A 21,106-nucleotide genomic window follows, 5' to 3' on the forward strand; every position below is an offset into this window, starting at 1 on the left:
ATTAATAATTGAACTCAAAAAGGGAGTTACCAGAACCCCAACTTAAAGCCAGTCAGTCAGAAGTTCTGCAAGAGGAAGCACCTGCAAGAGGGAGGCAGGCAGGGCTTAAAGGAGTGGCCTCACAGGCCGGCTTCAGCGATCACCAGCTGACCTCTTCATCTCACCCTAGCCCTATAATTCCCCCAAATTACAGATGTTTCCAGCACCAGGTCACTGACAGAGCAAAAGAAACCCATATATTGGGCATGAGGACTGGAAGGACATGATGGAAGGGTCAGTCTGTTCATTTTCTCTTGCTGCTGTGACAAATTGCCACGAACTTAATGGCTTCAAAGTATACTCATTTATTCTCTTACAGTTCTGAAAGGCAAAGCTCTGAAGCTGCCTTCAGCAGGTGTTTCTTCATCTGCAAGGCCAGCAGCATGGCTTCCATCTTGCAATTTCTTTTTCTTTCTGACTCTGATCCTTCTGCCACCCTTTTATAAAGAGGACCCTTATATTTATGTTGAACGCACTTGGGCAATCCAAGATTGTGCTATTGAGAAATACCTATTTAGCCTTTGACCTGTTTCCTGGCATACAACTCTTGAAATCTTAGAATTTTCAGTGATGTCTGTGAACTCAAAATAACAGAGACAAGCCTCAGTCAATTTAGAAAGTTTATTTTGCCAAGGCTAAGGACAGACCCATGACACAGCCTCAGGAAGTCCTGACATGTGCCCAGGGTAGTTGGGGCACAGCTAGGTTTTATGTGTTTTTGGGAAACATGAGACATCAGCCAATATATGTGATGTGTACATTGGTTTGGTCTGGAAAGGTGGGGCAACTTGAAGCGACGGAGGGGGCTTCCAGGTCGTAGGTAGATAAGAGACAAACAGTTGCATTCCTTTGAGTCTGATTAGCCTTTCACTGAATACGCAGTTTACATGTGAGAGGAGGGTAGAGGAGTAGTCACTTATGCCTTAGTCTGGCTTAGTGAAATAGGGCAGAGGAAGCAATCAGATACGCATTTATCTCATTAATTCTGTGTGTCCTTTGTCCAAAAAGAATTTCATTGTGGGCAAATTATGAGGGAGGTATGTGTTTAGTAATGGGAGGCATGTTTGCCTGAAGCAGTTCCCAGCTTGACTTCCCTTTGGCTTAGTGATTTTGGGGTCTGGAAATTTTGTTGTTGTTTTTGAGATGGAGTCTTGCTCTGTCACCTAGGCTGGAGTGCGGTGGTGTGATCTTGGCTCACTGCAATCTCTGCCTCCCAGGTTCAAGTGATTCTCCTACCTCAGCCTCCTGAGTAGCTAGGATTATAGGCATGTGCTAATTTTTATATTTTTAGTGGAGATGGTGTTTCTCCATTTTGACCAGGCTGATCTTGAACTACTGACCTGAAGTGATCTTCCCGCTTCAGCCTCCCAAAGTGCTGGGATTACAGGTATGAGCCACCACACCCTTTTCTTTTACATGTCTTTTGTATGCTAATGAGATGGCTGGTGGCTGGCAGCCCCTGGGTAGCTTCCGGATGGGGTTAATAACCAGAAAGACCAAGGCAGAACTAGACAGTTGGGACTTCCAACTGTAACCTCCAACCTCTAGGGAGGGAAGAAAGACTAAAGGTTAAGTCGATCACCAAGGGCGAGTAGTTTAATCAGTCTTACCTGTGTAATGAAGCCACCATAAAACGCAGAAGGACAGAGTTTGAAGAGCTTCTGGATAGCTGAACAGATGGAGGTTCTTGGAGGGTTCCCAAGAAAGGCATGGAAGCCCCACACCATCTCTCATATTCTTTGTATTTCTACACATTTCTTCCTCTATTCTTTGGAATATCCTTCATAATCAGCCAGTAAATTTAAGTTTACTTTTTTTTGAGTTCCTGAGTTCTGTGAGCTTTTTTTTTTTTTTTTTTTTTTTTTGCCTGAGTTCCATGGGCTGCTTTAGCAAATTATTGATAATTGAACCCAAAAAGGGAGTTACAAGAACCCCAAGTTAAAGCCAGTCAGTCAGAAGTTCCTGAATTCTGGTATCTGAAGGCAACAGTCTTCGGGGCTGAGCCTTCAAGCTCTGGGATCTGATTCTGTCCCCAGGAACATAGTGTCAGAATTGAGTTGGAGGACACCCAACTGGTGTCCACTGCATAAATGATTGCTTGCTTGGTGTGTGAGGAAAACTCACACATGTGGTCATGGAAGTGTTCTGTATTGATTGTTGTGGTATGAGAGCAGAAGAAAAACGGTTTGTGTTTTTTCCACTTTCAGGATAATCTTCCCACGCTGCCTCCGAGATCCTTAACTCAGATCTGCAAAGTCATCAGATCTGCAAAGTTCCTTTTGCTGTGTAAGGTGCCATATTCATGGGTTCCGAAAATTAGGATGTTCATATCTTTGAGGGGCTGTAACCCTGGTCTACCACAGTCACGAATGCCCCAGCACCCTTATTCCCCCTGACCCTATTCCCAGGCAGATGAAGTCAGGTATCCCCTTAGACTGATGTGGTGGGCATAGCACACCCTGCTAATTAGAGGCCCCTCCTGGACCATGGCCCCTGGACCTTCTTGCCCAGTGAGTGTTGCTGAAAAAGCAGGTCTCAATCCAGACCATAAAAGAGGGTTCTTGGATATTGCACAGGAAGGAAATTCAAGGTGAGTCACAGAGCACAGTGAAAGAAGCAAGTTTGTTGCAAACTACTCTGTTACAGAGTAGGGTGTTCTCAGAAAGCAGGAGAAGGAATTGGAAACTGTAAGGAGCTATAATTAAACCGGGAATGTGCAGATGTGCTTACTAAAGGTAGGGCTATTTGTGCTATTAACGACCATTCGTGTTTCACCCTAAGCCTGGTCATTGATGTTATCTCTGAGGAAAGTGGTCTGCAGTCTCAGGACATCTGGACATTCTGCAGGCTTGGTGGGAGATGGTCTGTGTGTCCATAAATTTTCTGTAATTATAGTAGTTGGTTAGCTTGGAATGTGGCTATTTTCAGACTATAAGCATTAACCTTAAGCAGGGGACTTGTGAATGCCCACCTATTCACTTGAAGATAGAGTCACTCTGGTCATGTTTTATTAAACCAGAGGCCTGGTAACTAGGGATCCCTCTAAACAAGAGCACTAGAGTTGGGTGTGGCTCAGGGCACCATCCTGAGGGGCTGGGAAGCCATACTTCCAGGTGCCTCCCATTGGGGCCAGGAGGTTGGTCATGTGCCCACCTTAACTCCATCTGGAGCAGAATGACTGTTCATTAGAACCTCTCTGTAAGGCTAACACAGCTGAGGGGTGCGGTAGAGGAGTGGTTACCTCTTATGGCTTATGTTTCTGATTCCACAAGGCCACCTCCCAGCATTCTTGAGGGCCTCCCAGGACCCAGCTGGTAGTCATGCTCACAGCTAATGACTAATTTATTACACATTATCACACTAATTTATCACAGCTAATTTATTACAGCCAAAGAATGCAGAGCAGTATCATCAAAGGGAAGGGTGCATAGAGCAGTATCATCAAAGGGAAGGGTGCACGGAGCAGAGCCTGGGGAAGTCAGGGCCAGGCTCCCAGGAGTCCTCTCCCAGTGCAGTCCTGAGTGGCATACTAATTCCCTTAGTAATGAATTAGAACAACACATACAAGGTGCTGTCTACACAGCATGGCCGTTAGAGACTCAGTGTCCACATTTGGTATTGTGAGCTGCTCACATCAGCATCTTTTGCTTGGCAGATACCAAAATTGCAGACTCCCAGAAGGAAAGCAGGGGTTCAACGTAAGGCATAAATTGTGGGCTCCCTGCACACACATACAGGAAAGTTGAAGGTATTCTCTTTTTTTTGAGACGGAGTTTTGCTCGTTACCCAGGCTGGTGTAATGGCGCGATCTCGGCTCACCACAACCTCCGCCTCCTGGGTTCAGGCAATTCTTCTGCCTCATCCTCCAGAGTAGCTGGGATTACAGGCACGTGCCACCATGCGCAGCTAATTTTTTGTATTTTTAGTAGAGACGGGGTTTCACCATGTTGACCAGGATGGTCTCGATCTCTTGACCTCGTGATCCACCCGCCTCGGCCTCCCAAAGTGCTGGGATTACAGGCTTGAGCCACCGCGCCCGGCCCAAAGGTATTCTTAATAGTTAAGAAGAGTTTTACATCCCTGTAGGGAACTCTGTCCCACGCAGGTCCTTAGACACCAGCCTGGGGCTGACCCTGCACACAGGACTCTTGGGAGAGCAGCCTCAAGCCTGCCCCGCTGGTCTTCTTTGCTCAGCTTGTTACCTCTAACATGGGCAGATGGAAGGGTGGCAAACTGTATGGTTAAGAGCCAGGCATTCGGGGCAAATATGCAGGTTTGAACCCTGGCTCTGCCACTGGTCTACTTTATGACCTTGGGCAAGCAATTCCTTCCTCTGTGTGCTTCTGTGTCTTCATCTGGAAAATGGCATTAGAACCAGACTTGCCACCAGATGTGAGAATTAAAATGATAATCTTCAGTGTTGCTTAGCACATGTAGCACTCAACATTTATTCATCTTGTTAATAATTCATTTTAGTATTTCTATTCTTACTACTACTTTATCTTACAAAGAGAGAAGCATAATAACCCAAGCATTCTTCTGCCTTGCTTCTCTTAAATAGGACAAGGCCATCTTAGGATTCACATTTCATATCAAAACATATCCGTTATCTAACTCTGAACTCAAGCATGATGGCCTTGGGTTTATTTATCTTCTTCTACCTCCACCCCCAGGGGGACAAAAGGAACATCAGAAGAGGGAATGTCTATTATTTCCATTTTTCCAGGCTGTATCCTGCTGTACTTCTTTTTATTAAAAAGTCACAGAAAGCTTTTGGGGACAGTTCTGCTGTTGGCACCAGGATATGATGATGGCATTCTTGGGAGGCATGCACTGGAACATTTAGGGATAAACTGTCATCATGTCTGCAACTTTCAGACAATTGCTTTTTTAAAAAAAGTATGTGAGGCCGGGCGTGGTGGCTCAAGCCTGTAATCCCAGCACTTTGGGAGGCCGAGGTGGGGGGATCACAAGGTCGAGAGATCGAGACCAACCTGGTCAACATGGTGAAACCCCGTCTCTACTAAAAATACAAAAAATTAGCTGGGCATGGTGGTACGTGCCTGTAATCCCAGCTACTCAGGAGGCTGAGGCAGGAGAATTGCCTGAACCCAGGAGGCGGAGGTTGCGGTGAGCCGAGACCGCGCCATTGCACTCCAGCCTGGGTAACAAGAGCAAAAACTCCGTCTCAAAAAAAAAAAAAAAAAAAAGTATGTGAAAAATGTTAACATTTGGTGAAGAGTAATGAGGCATTCATTTTGTCATTTTCTCAAGATGTCAAGCTTTCCACATTAAGGGGAATGAAAAGTATGTCCCCATTTCTGTCCTCCAAAGACAAGTGTGGAGGACCAGGGCATGGCTGCAGCAGAACTGTCTCTCTGGGATGGGATTTCAGCATACTGAGGATTTGGTTGAGTTAGGCAACGAGTGTTTATTGAGCACCTGCTCTGTGCTAGGTAGGTTCTCAGCCCTGGGAGTAGAGCAGGGAGCAAAACAAAGTCTCTGCTTTCCAGCTCAGGTCATTGTGTGTGTGTAGGGAGAGGGGAGGTACTAACCACATAAACAAGCTGTTTTCAGAAAGTGGTCCATGCTATGAGGAAAATGGAACAATACAATAATACACTACCCCGCAGAAAGATAATGTGAGGCACATCATTTTAGATTTTCCAGCAGCTACATTGAAAAGGGTAAAAAGCAACAAATTTATCAGTAATGTTTTTGTTTGTTTGTTTTGCTTTGTTTTTGAGAGAGGATCTCACTCTGCTACCCAGGCTGGACTGCAGTGGCACGATCTTGGCCCACTGCAACCTCTGCCTCCCAGGCTCAAGCAATCCATCTCAGCCTCCCAAGTAGCTAAGACTACAGGCACACACCACCATACTCAGCTAATCGTTTAATATTTTCAGAGGTGGAGTCTCACTACATTGCCCAGATTGCTCTCAAACTCTTAGGCTCAGGTGATCCTCCTGCCTCAGCCTCAGAGCAGTGGGATTGCAGACATGAGCCACTGTGCCTGGCCCATTGCAGTTAATTTTAATAATATATTATATTTAACTGACTATATCCAAAATATTAATATTTTAACATGTAGCTATTTTTTCATACTAATAGTTTATATTTTTTCATACTAAGTCTTTGAAATCCCATACAAGTTTTATACACATGTCCGTCTAGACCCTTAATTTTCAATGAAGATACCGGATCTGTACTTCATTTCATAAAACCTTTGGAAAAGTAGAGTCACATACCCAAGTTGTTCCTGACATACTTTAAAGTCTTATAGTAACCAAATTGAGTATCAGTTTTTCATTTTAAATTCACAGTAAATTACTTTTAATAATTTATCAGTAATTTTAAATTTTATTTTATTATTATTTTAATAGTGAATTGATTAGAATGAAAATGAGCTCCAGGCTGGGCACAGTTGCTCATGTCTGTAATCACAGCACTTTGGAAAGCCTAGGCAGGCTGATTGGTTGAACCCAGGAGTTTGAGACCAGCCTGGGCAACATGCCAAACTCTTTCTGAAAAATACCAAAATTTGCTAGATTAGGTGGCAGGTACCTGTGGTCCCCGCTATTCGGAAGGCTGAGGTGGAAGGATTGCTTGAGCCCAGGAGGCTGAGGCTGCAGTGAGCTGAGGTCACACTACTGTGCTCCTGCCTGGGCAGCAGAGCAAGACCCTGTCTCAAAAAAGAAAAAGGAAGAAAAGAAAATGAGTTCCTCAGTTGCACTAGTGTTATTTCCTGTGCTCAGTTTTCACGTGTGGCTGGTGGCATTCACATTAGACAGCATAGGTATAGCCTGATACCGGGCAGAGATTCTTTTACATGGGTAGATCGAGGGGCCCCTTCGAGGAGGTGATCTGACCATATCTTCCCTCCTCCTCTCCACCCACCCTAGTCATGCCATCAACATTTCCCCCAGATTGCTGCAAAGCTACCTACTGAGTCCTCTCCTCATTCCTGTTCTCTCTCCTGACACACAGTTTATCCACTATATGGACACACCCAATTTTTTTGTTAACTGTGAAGTCTGATGGTGTCACTCCCCTACTCGGCTCCCCTACCTCCGCCAGTGATGTCACGCTTTGGATCAGATCCCGGCTGCTCAGCACCCCTTTCATGATCTGGCCCCTCCTGCCTTAGCCCACCCTCCCCACTGCACTCACTCTGCTTCAGTACACGGACCTTGTTCTCCTCACACTAAGCCTGCACCCAGCCAGGACCCTGGCACCTGCTGTGCCTCTACCTGGAATGCTCTTCCCATAGCACCCATATGGCTCACGCTCTCACATTTGGACCTCAGCTCCATGCGGCCTCCTCAGAGGCACCTTCCCTGACCATCCCACTACTCTCTAACCCCTGCCCTGGCCTGTTTATTCTTCATAGCAATGACCAGGACTATCATTGTGCTTTATATGGACTTGCTTCCCCTACTGGAATGTAAGGTGCTTGGGAGCTGGCACTCTTCCACTCTAACTCACTGTTCTCTCCCCAGTACCTGGGACAGCTGGACACCTAGTGGGTGCTCAGTGAATACTTGTCAAATGGATGGCCAGAGGTCTGTACAGTCCTCATTTACCTCCTGATCAAGAACCCGCTGTGATCTTAGGCATAAAAAGTGTTGTCCGTACCCTTCCTGACCGTGAGAGGGTGAGGAGGGCAGGAATGCTCCAGGTGTTCTGACAGCGGTGTGTGCGTGCGTGCATGTGTCCGTCCAGGTTAGGGGCCTGTGGACTCTGACACTGCCCAAAAGGCCCAGTTGGCCTCATGACCTCTCTTCTCCCCACAGCCCTGCCTTACCAGCTCTCTGACCCTCTCTGAGTGTGGACCCTCAAGCGGGAAGAAAGGATGCCTGCTGCACGGGGAAAATCCAAATCCAAGGTAAGTGGCAGTTTCTCTTTCTTCAGGAACATCCCATCGTGTCTTGTGAGATGCTGACCATTCGCTTTCCTTTTATGGAGACTCGTTGACTTTTGGAGATCCATCCAGTGCCTAGTCCTTGGTTTTCTCCCATTGCCATGGGGAGAAGAGCCTGAGAAGGGTCCAGCAGCCAGGAAACTGCCCAGCGGGCATCTCTTGATTCCCCACTGTGCACTTGGCCACTCGCCTGTTGGTTCAGCATTTCCAGGGGCTTTGCCAGTGCCAGGAGAAATGCCCTCCCCAGGAGAAATGTCCTCCCTGCAGGAAGATGAGAGCCACTGTGATTTCTCAGCATGGAAATGAATGCCCAGGTGGGGCCTGCAGTAGCAGAGAGGATTTGACATATGCATGGAGTTAGTCTTGTTGTGTGCTTTAGTTTCGTTTTTTAAAACTCATATTTACATGGAGGAAATCTCTCTAGCTAAGGTCCCAAGACTGAGAGGCACCATATAGCCCTGTTATTCCACTGAGTGCATTGGCGCAGTGAGGTGGTATGGGCAGCCTCCTGTGGTCAGCATGCTCCACCACTGTCAATCATTGGGTGTTTTTTACAACAGCGTCTCAAATGCAGTTTCCCTTAACAAGTGTGTTTGCTTTCAGTTATGTGTATTAGTTCCCCCTTGCTGCTGTAACAGATTAGCTGCAAACTTGGCAGTTCAAAACAGCACATATTTACTATCATGCAGTTTTGTGGGTTGGCGCCCAAGCACATGATTTAGCTGAGTCATCTGCTTTGGAGGGCACAGGGCTGAAATCAAGGTGTCGGCCGGCTGTATTCTCATTTGGGGCTCAGGTCCTCTTCCAAGCTTGCTAGCTAGTGAGTAGATTCACTTCCTTCTCACATTTTCCACCTGACCCTTATTTTTCATCTTCAAGACAGCAAGAACTAATAACCAACTGGCCAGGTCAAGTCCAAGATAATCTGCCTATTTTAAAGTCTTCTTATGTTAAGGTCAAGTGATCAGTGACCTTGATTCTACCCTAAAGAACCTTTTGTCATGTGTAACATATTCATATGCTCCTTGGAGAGCATGTGGTTAGGAGATTAAATCAGGAACCACACGGTCCGGATTGCACCCTACCTTCTCCATTTACTAGCTGTGAGACCTGCAGAAAGTTTTCTCACCTCTCTGGGCCTCAGTTTCCTCATCTGTAACATACTGTGATTTCGCTGATAGTGCCTGTAGAAAAATACCTTGCCTTTGTAAATGCCTGGTAGATCCAGGTTGCCACATATTTTTAATGCAAGATAATTTTAGTAACAGCTGTGTCTTATATTGTATTGTATTTAATTTCTTGATATGCTCCTTTTGGCCTCAGAACCCTGAATCCTTCCTGAATGATTCTTGCACCTCACGTCTCCCATGTTTAAGATACGTGTTTCGTTTCCCCCAGTCGCATGGAAGCATGAGCCCATGGTGAATGGATGTTTGATTTTTCATTTCAGGCACCTATAACATTTGGGGACTTAGCCATCTACTTCTCCCAGGAGGAGTGGGAATGGCTGAGCCCCATTCAGAAGGATTTGTATGAAGATGTCATGTTGGAGAACTACCGGAACCTGGTTTCACTTGGTAAGGCTCTTCTTCCCACACAGTCCAGAACCAGCCTGTTGAGGGAGTCGCATCACTCTGGGTCTAGTCAGGAAAATGGAAGGCACTATAGTTTCTTTCTTTCTTTCTTTCTTTTTTTTTTGTTTGAGATGGAGTCTTGCTCTGTTGCCCAGGCTGGAGTGCAATGGCATGATCTTAGCTCACTGCAACCTCTGCCTCCTGGGTTCAAGCGATTCTTCTGCCTCAGCCTTCTGAGTAGCTGGGACTATGGGCACATGCCACAACGCCCAGCTAATTTTTGTGTTTTTAGTAGGGACGGGTTTTCACCATATTGGCCAGACTGGTCTTGAACTCCTGACCTCATGATTCACCTACCTCAGCCTCCCAAAGTGCTGGGATTACAGGTGTGAGCCACTGTGCCTGGCCTGCATTTTTTTTTAAAGATGTTTTTTGAGATATAATTCATATACAGTTTACCCATAAAAAGTGCACAATTGCATGGTTTTTATAATAGTGTATTCAGAGTTGTGCATCCATCACCACAATTAATTATCTTTTCATTATTCCCACTCAAAAACCTAGCACCCGTAAGTAATCACTTTTCATCTCCCCCAACCACTCATCCCCCCAGATTAGATAACTACTAATTCACTTTCTATCTCTATGGATTTGCCTGTTCTGGACCTTTCATACATATGAAATCATAAATAATAAATGTGTGGCTTCTTTCATTTATAATGTTTTTGAGGTTTATCACATTGTAGCATGTGCCAATACTTCATTCCTTTTCATTGACAAATATCTATTGTATGGATAGACCACATTGTGTTTATCCATTCATTAGTTAATTGATGGGCAGTTGGGTTGTTTTCACTCGCTGGTTTCATTCTCTGGTTATTTTGATATGCTCCTATGAACATATACAAGTTTTTTTTGTGGATGCGTGTTTATTTTTCTCGGGTATATACCTAGAGGTGGAATTGCTGGGTCATATGGAAACTCTGTAGGTAACTTTTGAGTTCTTTTGATAAAATTTAAGAAATTAATTTTAGAAGTGTTGTTAAAAGGTGAATAGTGGATATTGATGTAACACACAGATAGTAACTGTAGGAAGCTGCCACCATCCCTGGGGTTGGAGGGACAAAGAGAAGAATTTAGGGTTTTTAGGACTTCAAGGAAGGTCCCCTCAGATCTGGAACTCAGACTTCTAAAGGAGGGGAAGTGTGCTGCCTAGTATGTTTATACTTCTGAGGGGCCAGATGAAACTGGTTCTGAGAGTACAGAACTAAAAAAACTCCAGACATTGAAACCAAAAAGCCCCTGCTGGTGGATGTGGACTGGAAGCAGCTGGTGAAGCAGAAGTGAAGATAGCAAAGCCCTAGCCCTGGGACCACAAAAGAGCTGATAGAAGGGCGGGAGTCTGGAGCAGAAAGACAGTAACTCCCTAACCAGCCTCAGGAGTTTCCGATTCAATTCTCAGGAAAACAGTTTGCTTTGTAGAGTTAAAATTTAACAACTCTACTGACTATAACTGAGATTTCTGCATCTCAGTGTGTGATTTAAACAACCAAACTCTATACCGCATACTCTAACACCAGGTGTTTAGGAGTTTTCCCACACACACCAAACAGTTCTCCAGCAGAATCCAGCTGGGTGTCCTCCAATTCAGTTCAATTCTGACACTGTCTACCTGGAGATAGTGTCAGATCTCACAGGGTAAGGGCCCAGTCCCACGAGACTGTCCCCTACTTGAGATGCCAGTTGCATGTCCAGGCCTCTGGAACTTCTGACTGACCACCTCTAAATTAGGGGATTCCCATGACCCTCTCCTCAGGTTCAGTCATTTACTAGAACTCAGAGAGTCACTTTACTTGTGCTTACCAGTTTAGTATAAAATACATTACAAAGGATACAGTTGAATAGCCAGATGCGAGAGTGCAGAGGGCTAGGTATGCGCGGAGGGGCAAGAGCATGCACTCTCTACTGTACCACCCTCCACGTGATCAGCAACCCTGAGGCTCTCCAAACCCAGTACACTGGGGGTTTTTAAGGAGGCTTCAGGTAGACATGGTTGATTAAATCATTGGCCATTAGTGATAGGCTCAAACTCCAGCCCCTGTCCTCTCCTCAGAGGTCAGGCAGTGGGCTGAACGTTCCAACCCTCTAATCACATGATTGGCAACCAGCCTCTCTGAAGGCTGTCCAGAAGCCCCCAGCCACAGTCTTAAGAGATGAAAGACACATATGCGGTAGATTCCAAGGGTTTAAGGAGCTGTGTTATCCCAGGAAACAGGGATGACAACCAAATACCTATTTCTTATTACAAATCACAGTATACATTCCCCATTCTGCAGCTGCCCTTCACATCCTGTATGCTCTTTCATGCTGCTAAACCACATTCCTGTTGATGCAGGACGTGGCTCTGACTTCTCTGGTGCCCACATTTATAGCCAGTTCCCACGTTTGTCCCACATACAGGTCTTTCCTTTCGGAGACCAAATGTGATCACGTTATTGGAGAAAGGGAAAGCGCCCTGGATGGTAGAGCCAGCAAGAAGACGCCGGGGTCCTGGTAAGTGACGAGAACCAAGGCGTATGTCTCAGTCCACTGGGGCTGCTGTCACAGAATGCCATACACTAGATGACTTGGAAACAACAGAGATCTACTTCTCACATTGCTGGAGACTGAGAAGTCCAAGATTGATGCATGAGCTGAGTCAGCGTCTGGTGAGGGCCGCTTCCTGATTCATAGATGGCACCTTCTTGCTGCGTATGTACGTGGAGGAAGGAGTAAGGGAACTCTCTGAGAGAGAGATTGTAGGTGATTATAGATGATATTAATCTCATTCATGAAGGCTTCACCTTCATGATTTAAATACCTCCCAAAGGCCCCACCTCCTAATACCATTACCTTAGAGGGTACGATTTCAGCATAGGAATTTGAGGAGACACAAATGGTCAATCCATTGCAGTATAGAAGCAGGCGTTCTGCGTAAGAGTGATTGTGAGGGGGCAGTCTCCTTTAAGAGATTATTTGTGTGCCTCTCCCACTGAAAGGCCCCAGGCTTATGCAGAGAATTCAAGTTTCTTTAGTATGAGTCCTAGAGGAAGAAAAAGCAACAGATTGTAAGTCCTTACTAGGTGTCAGGCACTCTTCTAAATACAGGGTCTTCCTCCCAGCAACCCAATAAGGTGAGTCTTCTTGTTAACCCCTCTTTATAGATAAGCATACTGAGGCCCAAAGAGATTTGGTGACTTGCCCAAGGTCACCCAGCTAGGAAGGAGCAGCAGAGGAGGGTTTGAGGCCTAGCCACTGCCTCTTTCCAGAAGCTCAGCTCTTCACACCCTTATGCCCACCTGTCCCCCTGCATCTCTGCTTTCATATTTCCCTTCAGAGAAGGTTTATGCTGGCCTCTCTGATAACACTAATAACATTCATATTTGCATGATTTTTGTCATTCTTTAAAAAAATTTTTTTACCTCTTTTCTCCAAATATTCTTTTCAGCTCCTTTTCAAGGATTAATTTACAAATAGATTCCTCTTTGGTTGGCCAAGTTATATATTTTGTGTGTTTGTTTCTTTAAGTAGCATTCATTGAGTTTCTTCTTGGATGGGAAGCTTCATCTGGGAGCTAGGGATGAACATTTAGGTGTAGGCTGGGAGAAAACGGCACCACCTCGAGCATCTGGCTTTGGTGACCCAGGGTCTGAGGGTGTGTAGTAAGAAGCCAGCCAGATGGCAGCAGAGTGCAAAAAGAAGGACCCGTCTTAGTTTCAACATGAAAAAATATCCTTTATTAAAATACTGTTTTTAAGTTCAGAAGAAATTTAGTCATATAACAAAGTTTAGAAAAAAGAAAAGACAAAAACAGTTACGTATAGTTATCCCTGGTAAGTCTAATTTATGAAATTGGATTTCATGGTTATTATAAAGTTTATATGTTTCTGCTTTTTTCACATTTTGTTGTAGTAGTAATGTTCTGTGTTACCAGTCTCTCATGTCTTCTTTTCCATTTAGATTCTAATTTATTATTATTAACTCAGCATATTTGCGTAAGTGCTTTTACCTGTTTTCTGTAGTACTGAGTCACAGTGTGGGAGCTCTAGAAACTTCTGAATTACTTTGCAGAAGAATTGTCAAATCACCAGCCCCCAGTAAAAAAACTAGGCACTAGGTCTTTATCTAGTAGACAACGTTTCTCAGAATTGCGAGGTTTCACAATTGTGAAATTTCACAAATTGTGGGCGTGTTGTTTCAATTTGTTGCTGGAGGAATGAAGTGTGGCCTGTGTGACCACACAAAGACACAGCTCCTGAAAGCTGTGACCAGTTTCCTCCTGACTTTGCCCCATTTCCCTTTGCACGCTTTACTTTGATTCCTTTTTCTGTAATAAATCATAGCAATGACTACAACTTAAAAAGGAGAATTATCAAATCAATACTGTCAATAGCAATGGGGTTTGATTTTCATACTCACTAGTATTGGATATTGCCATTAAAATGTTTCTCTTAATTTAGTAAAATAAATTAATGCAGTCATCATTTATTGAGAACATACTTTGTGCAGGTTCTATGCAAAAGCCTGTAAGTCACCATCTCATTTAACCCTCACAACACTTGTAGAAACCTGTCATTCCCAAGTGACAGATGAGGGTTGAGTCTTAGAAATGTTAAATAACTTGTCCAGAATCTCCTGTCCAGGAGATACAGTAGCAAGGTTTGAAGCCTTGGCAGTTTGCCTTTTTAAATTTTTACAGGTATATAGAAGGTATATATAAATGTTACCATTTAGGGTACATAGGATGTTTCAATACAGGCATATAATGTGTAAGAATCACATCAGTGTATATAAGGTATCTATCACCTCATGCTTTTGTTATTCTGTTGCAGGCATTCCTATTGTACTCCCTCAGTTATTTAAAAATGCACAATAAAGCATTACTGACTGTATTCACCCTGTTGTGCTATCAAATTGTAGATTGTATTTATCGCATCTAACTATATTTTTGTACCCATTAACCATCCCCTTTTTTCTGCCTCCCCTTCCCAGCCTCTGGTAACCATCCTTCTACTCTCATATCCGTGAATGAAATTGTTTTAATTTTTGGCTCTCACACATGAGAATCTGTGAAGGTTGTCTTTCTGTGTCTGGCTTATATCACTTAATGTCTTCGAGTTCCATCCATGTTGTTGCAGATTACAGGACCTCATCCTTTTTTATGGCTAAATACTACTCCATGACTATGTTGATGGTCATGTGGCTATTGTGAATAGTGCTGTAATAAACATGGAAATGCAGAGATGTTTTTGATATACCAATTTATTTTGGGGGAGGAATATACCAAGCAGCAGAAGGATTGCTGAATCATACACTAGTTCTATTTTTAGTTTTTTGAGGAACCTCCCCATACTGTTCTCAATAGTGGCTGCACTAATTTACATTCCCACAGAGTATGAGGGTTCCTCTTTCTCCATATCCTCACCAGCATTTGTTGTTGCCTGCTTTGGGATAAAAGTAATTTTAACTGGGGTGAGATGATACCATGTAATTTTGATTTCCATTTTTCTGATGATCATTGATGTTGAGCACTTTTTCATATGCCTGTTTGCCATTTGTATGTGTTCTTTTGAGAAATGTCTAGTCAGATCTTTTGCCAATTTTTAATTGGATTATTGTATTTTTTTTCCTATATAGTTGTTTGAGCTTCTTACGTATTCTGTGGTTATCAATCCCTTGTCAGATGGGTAGTTTGCAAATATTTTCTCCCATTCTATAGACTGTGTCTTCACTTTATTGATTGTTTTCTTTCCCAAGCTTCTTAACTTGATATGATTCTGTTAGTCCATTTTTAGTTTCATTGCCTGTGTTTGTGGGGTATTACTCAATAAATCTTTGCCCCCAGTGTCCTGGAGACTTTTGCCAGTGTTTTGTTTCAGTAGTTTCATTGTTTTAGGTCTTAGATTTGTTTTTGTTCCATTTTGATTTGATTTTTGCATGTGGCAAGAGATAGGGATCTAGTGTCTTCTGCATGTGGATATCCAGTTTTCTCAGCACTATTTATTGAAGAGACTGTCCCTTCCCCAATGTATATTTGTAGTATTTTTGTTGAAAATGAGTTCACTGTATGGATTTATTTCTGGGTTCTTTATTCTGTTCCAATGGTCTGTGTGTATGTTTTCATCCCAGTACCATGCTGTTTTTGGTCACTTTCGCTCTGTATTATAATTTGAACTTAGGTAATATGATTCCTACAGTTTTACTCTTTTTGCTCAGGATCGTTTTGGCTATTCTGGGTCTTTTGTGGTTCCATAAAAATTTTAGGATTATTTTTCTATTTCCGTGAGGAATGTCTCTGGTGTTTTGATAGGGATTGCATTTAATCTGTAGATGAATTTGGGTAGTATGGACGTTTTACCAATAATTATTCTTCAAATCCATGTGCATGGACTATCTTTTCCATATTTTTGTGTCCTCATCAATATCTTGCATCAGGGTTTTGTAGTTTTCATTGTAGAGTTCTTTCACTGCTTTTGTTAAGTTTATTCCTAGGTATTTTATTTGTAGGTATTGTAAATAGGATTACTTGATTTCTTTTTCAGATACATAGAAATATATATCTGAAAATATATACAGAAATACATATATGAAAATATAAAAATAGAAATACAGAAATGTGCTGGATTTTTATGTTGATTTCGTATCCTGCAACTTTACTAAAATTATCAGTTCTAATAGTTTGTAGGTAGAGTTTTTATGATTTTCTAACTAAAAGATCATATCATCTGCAAAGAAGGATAATTTGATGTCTTCCTTTCCAACTTGGATGCCGTTTATTGGATGCTGTTTATTTCTTTCTCTTCTCTGCTACAGCTAGGATTTCCACTGCTATGTTGAATGCTGAATAACAGTTGTGAAAGTGAGCATTCTTTTCATGTTCCTGATCTTAGGGGAAAGGCTTTCAGGTTTTTTTCCATTGAGTATACTAGCCATGGGTTTGTTATATATGTCTTTTATTATGTTGAAGAATGTTCCTCTGTACCCAGTTTTTTAAAGATCATGTCATGAAGGGATGTTAAATTGTATCAAATGCTTTTCAGCGTCAACTAAAGTGATCATATTTTTTTGTCCTTCATTTTGTTTATATGTATTATTGATTTGCATATGTTGAAGCATCCATGCATTCCTGGGATGAATCCCTCTTGTTCATGATGAATGATCTCTTTAATGTGTTGTTGAATTCCGTTTGCTAGTATTTTGTGGAAGATTCTTGTATTAATATTCATGAAAGATATTGGCCTGTAGTACTCTTTTTGATTTTGATATCAGGGTAATACTGGCCTTGTAAAATGAGTTCATAAGTTTTTTGGGATAGTTTGAGTAGGATAGGTATTAGTTTTTCTTTCAATATTGGGTAAAACTTGGCTGGGCACAGTGGCTCACACCTGTAATCCCAGCACTTTGAGAGGCTGAGGTGGGTAGGTCACCTGAGGTCGGGAGTTTGAGACCAGCCTAACCAACATGTAGAAACCCTGTCTCTACTAAAAATACATAATTAGCTGGGCATGGTGGTGCATGCCTTTAATCCCAGCTCCTCGGGAGGCTGAGGCAGGAGAACTGCTTGAACTGAGGAGGCAGAGATTGTGGTGAGCTGAGATCCTGCCATTGCACTCCAGCCTGGGCAACAAGAGCAAAACTCCATCTCAAAAAAAACTTTTTTTTGGTAAAACTCAACAGTGAAGCTATCAGGTCCTGAACTTTTCTTTGCTGAGAGATTTTATTACAGGTTCAGTCTCATTGTTTGTTATTGCTCTGTTCAGGTTTTGGATGTCTTCATGATTCAATCTTGGTAGGTTGTATGCATCTAGGAATTTATATATTTCTTCTAGTTTTCTAATGTATTGGCCTAGATTGCTCATAGTAGTCTCTAATGATCCTTTGAGTTTCTGTACTATCAGTTGTAATCACTCCTTTTGCATCTCTGGTTTTATTTATTTGGGTCTCATCTCCTTTTTTTAATCTGCTTGAAAGTTTGTCAATTCTGTGTACCTTTTTGAAAAAATTTCATTTTGTTGATCTTTTGTGGTTTTTTAATTTAAATTTCATTTCTCTTTGCTCTGATCCTTATTTTTTTGTGCTAATTTGGGGTTTGGTTGGCTTTTCCTTTTCTAGTTTTTTAAGATGCATCATTAGGTTATTTAAAGTTTTTCTACTTTTTTGGTATAGGTGTTTATTGTTACAAAATCTCTTAATCCTGCTTTTGCTATGTCCGATAGGTTACAGCATGTTTTCATATGTTGTGTTTTCAATATCATTTGTTTTAAGGAATTTTAATATTTTAATTAAGAAATTTTGGCCGGGCGCGGTGGCTCACGCCTGTAATCCCAGCACTTTGGGAGGCCGAGGCGGGTGGATCACGAGGTCAAGAGATCGAGACCATCCTGGTCAACATGGTGAAACCCCGTCTCTACTAAAAAAAAACAATACAAAAAATTAGCTGGGCATGGTAGTGCGTGCCTGTAATCCCAGCTACTCAGGAGGCTGAGGCAGGAGAATTGCCTGAACCCAGGAGGTGGAGGTTGCAGTGAGCCTGGGTAACAAGAGCGAAACTCTTGTCTCAAAAAAAAAAAAAAAAAGAAATTTTTTCAGGCTGGGCATGGTGGCTCACACCTGTAATCCTAGCACTTTGGGAGACCGAGGAAGGCGATCACCTGAGGTCAGGAGTTTGAGACTACCCCAGCCACCATGGGGAAACCCTGTCTCTACTAAAAATATAAAAAAATTAGCCGTACTTGGTGGTAGATGCCTGTAATTCCAGCTACTTGGGAGTCTGAGGCAGGAGAATCCCTTGGACATGGGAGGCAGAGGTTGCAGTGAGCCAAGATTGCGCCATTGCACTCCAGCCTAGGCAACAAGAGCGCAGCTCCGTCTCAAAAAAAAAAAATTTTTGTTGACTCACTGGTCCTTGAGTATTACATTAATTTCAGTGTGTGTGTATACTTTACAAAGTTCTTCTCATTGTTGATTTCTAATTTTGTTCCATTGTGGTCAGAGAAGATACTTCGTATGATTTCAATTTGAGAGATTTTTTTTTTTTCTTGAGACAGAGTCTTGTTCTGTCACCCAGGCTGGAATACAGTGGTGTAGTCACTACTCACTGCACCCTCAACTTTCTAGGCTCAAGCAATACTCCCACCTTGGCCTACTGAGTGGCTGGGACTACAGGCATGCACCACCATGCCTGGTTAAGTTTTGTATTTTTTTAATGATGAAATTTCACCATGGTGCCCAGGCTGGTCTTGAACTGTTGAGCTCAAGCAATCCACCCACCTCAGCCTCCCAAAGTGCTGGGATTACAGTTGTGAACCACTGCAACCAGCTTTTTTTGAGTTTTTAAGACTTGTCTTGTGTCCTAATATGTCATGGTCTATACTTGAGAATTATCCATGTGCTGAGGAGAATGGGTAACCTGTAGTCATTGGATGAAAATTCTGTAAATATCTATTAGGTCCATTAGGTTCGATGTTTCTTTGTTGATTATCTGTCTGGATGATTTGTGCAGTGCTGAAAATGAAGTAGTGAAGTCTCCAACAATTATTGTATTGGGGTCTGTCTCTCTCCCTTTAGCTCTGAAAATACTTGATTTATATATCTGGTTGTTCCATTGTTGGGTGTGTGTATATTTACAGTTGTTATATCCTTTTGCTGAATTGTTCCTTTTAGCATTATATGACTTTCTTTGTATCTTTCTATACTTTTTGTCTTAAGCTCTATCTTATCTAAGTATAGCTGCTCCTGCTCTTTCCTGGTTTTCATTTGCAAGGGATTTTTCTTGCCTCCCTTTATTTTTAGTCTATGTGTGTTTCTTATAGGGAAAGCGTGTTTCTTGTTGGGAATAGATCTTTGGATCCTTTCTAAAATTCATGCAACCACTATGTGGCTTTTGATTGGAGCTTAGTCTATGTTCATTTAATGTTTATGAGTAAGGACCTACTACTGACATTTTGTTATTTGTTTTAGTTGTTCTGTGGCCTTTTCTTTTTCCTTCTTGTCTTCCTTTTTGTGAAAGTGATTTCTTCTGATGACAGTTTAACTCTACAAAAACAACCCAACAAACAAGCAAAGAGAAAATTAAAAACTTTATACTTTAACTTCACCTCCCCTGCTTTTTAACTTTTTGTTGTTTATAATACTGTGTGTGTCATAAGTTGTTGTAGTTGCCATTTTTTTATCAGTCCATCTTTTAGTCTTCTTAAGATATGAGTAGTTTACACATCACAATTACAGTATTACAATATTTTGTATTTATCTATACACTTACTATTGAGTTTTGTATGTTCAGATGATTTCTTACTGCTCATTAACATTTTCTTTCAGATTGATGAACTCCCTACAGTATTGCTTGTAGGATAGGTCTGGTGTTGATAAAGTCTCTCAGCTTTTGTTTATCTAGGAAAGTTTTTATTTCTCCTTGATGTTTGAAGGGCATTTTCACTGGATATAATATTCAAGGATAAAGGTTTTTGTTTTCTTCAGCACTTTAAATATATCATAATTCTCTCTCCTGGCCTATAAGGTTTCCACTGAGCAATCTGCTACCAGATGTATTAGAGTTCCTCTATATGTTATTTGTTTATTTTCTCTTACTGCTTTTAGGATCATGTCTTTATCTCTGACATTTGGGAGTTTATTAAATTATCTGAGATGGCCTCTTCTGGATTAAAGTTGCTTGGTGTTCTATAACCTATTTGTACTTGAATTTTGAAATCCTTCTCTGCGTTTGGAAAGTTCTCTGTTACTATCTCTGAATACACTTTCTACTCCAGTCTCTCTACTTTCTGTTTAAGGCCACTAACTCCTAGATACAACCTTTTGGGACTATTTACTAGATCTTGTAGGCGTGCTTCCTTATTATTTGTTCCTTTGACTCCTTTAACTGACTATTTTCAAATAGCCTGTCATCAAGCTCACTAATTATTTCTTCTGCTTGATCAATTCTGCCGTTGAGAGACTCTGATGTATTCTTCAGTTTGTCAGTTGAATTTTTCAGCTCCAGAATTTCTGCTTCTTTTTAACTATTTCAATCTCTTTTAAAAATTTATCTGATAGGATTCTGAATTCCTGCTCTGTGTTATCTTGGATTTTGTTGAGCTTCCTCAAAATGGCGTGTGTGTGTGTGTGTGTGTGTGTGTGTGTGTGTGTGTGTGTGTGTTTGAAACAGAGTTTCTCTCTGTCCCCTAGGCTGGAGTACAGTGGCTTGATCTCAGCTCACTGCAACCTCCACCTCCTGGGTTCAAGCGATTCTCATACCTCAGCCTCATGAGCAGCTGGGATTGTAGGTGTGTCCCACTATACCCAGTTAATTTTTTTGATTTTTAGCAGAGACGGGGTTTCACCATGTTGATCAGGCTGGTCTCAAATTCCTGACCTTAGATGATCCACCAAGCTCAGCCTCCCAAAGTGCTGGGATTACAGGCATGAGCGACCGCGCCTGGCCAAGATAGCTATTTTGAATTCTCTGTCTGAATGATCACATTATTTTTGTCACTACAGAATTGATCACGGATGCCTTATTTAGTTCATTTGATAAGGT

The 21,106-nt window shown here is 42.2% G+C and overlaps 1 protein-coding gene across 6 annotated transcripts in view; it reads left to right on the plus strand.

The window, feature by feature from the left end:
• ZNF667 (zinc finger protein 667) overlaps nt 1-21,106 on the plus strand; it is a 39,022-nt gene that overhangs the window by 8,325 nt on the left and 9,591 nt on the right. For all 6 annotated transcript variants that reach the window (XM_010331920.3, XM_010331922.3, XM_074385871.1 and 3 more), the window contains 3 exons: nt 7,833-7,924; nt 9,411-9,537; nt 11,995-12,087. In XM_010331920.3, the coding sequence (XP_010330222.2) occupies nt 7,892-7,924; nt 9,411-9,537; nt 11,995-12,087 (253 nt within the window). In that variant the 5' untranslated portion in view covers nt 7,833-7,891. The remainder of the gene's footprint in view (nt 1-7,832; nt 7,925-9,410; nt 9,538-11,994; nt 12,088-21,106) is intronic.

The sequence above is a fragment of the Saimiri boliviensis genome, chromosome 14 (assembly GCF_048565385.1).
Source record: "Saimiri boliviensis isolate mSaiBol1 chromosome 14, mSaiBol1.pri, whole genome shotgun sequence".
Lineage (NCBI taxonomy): Eukaryota > Metazoa > Chordata > Mammalia > Primates > Cebidae > Saimiri > Saimiri boliviensis.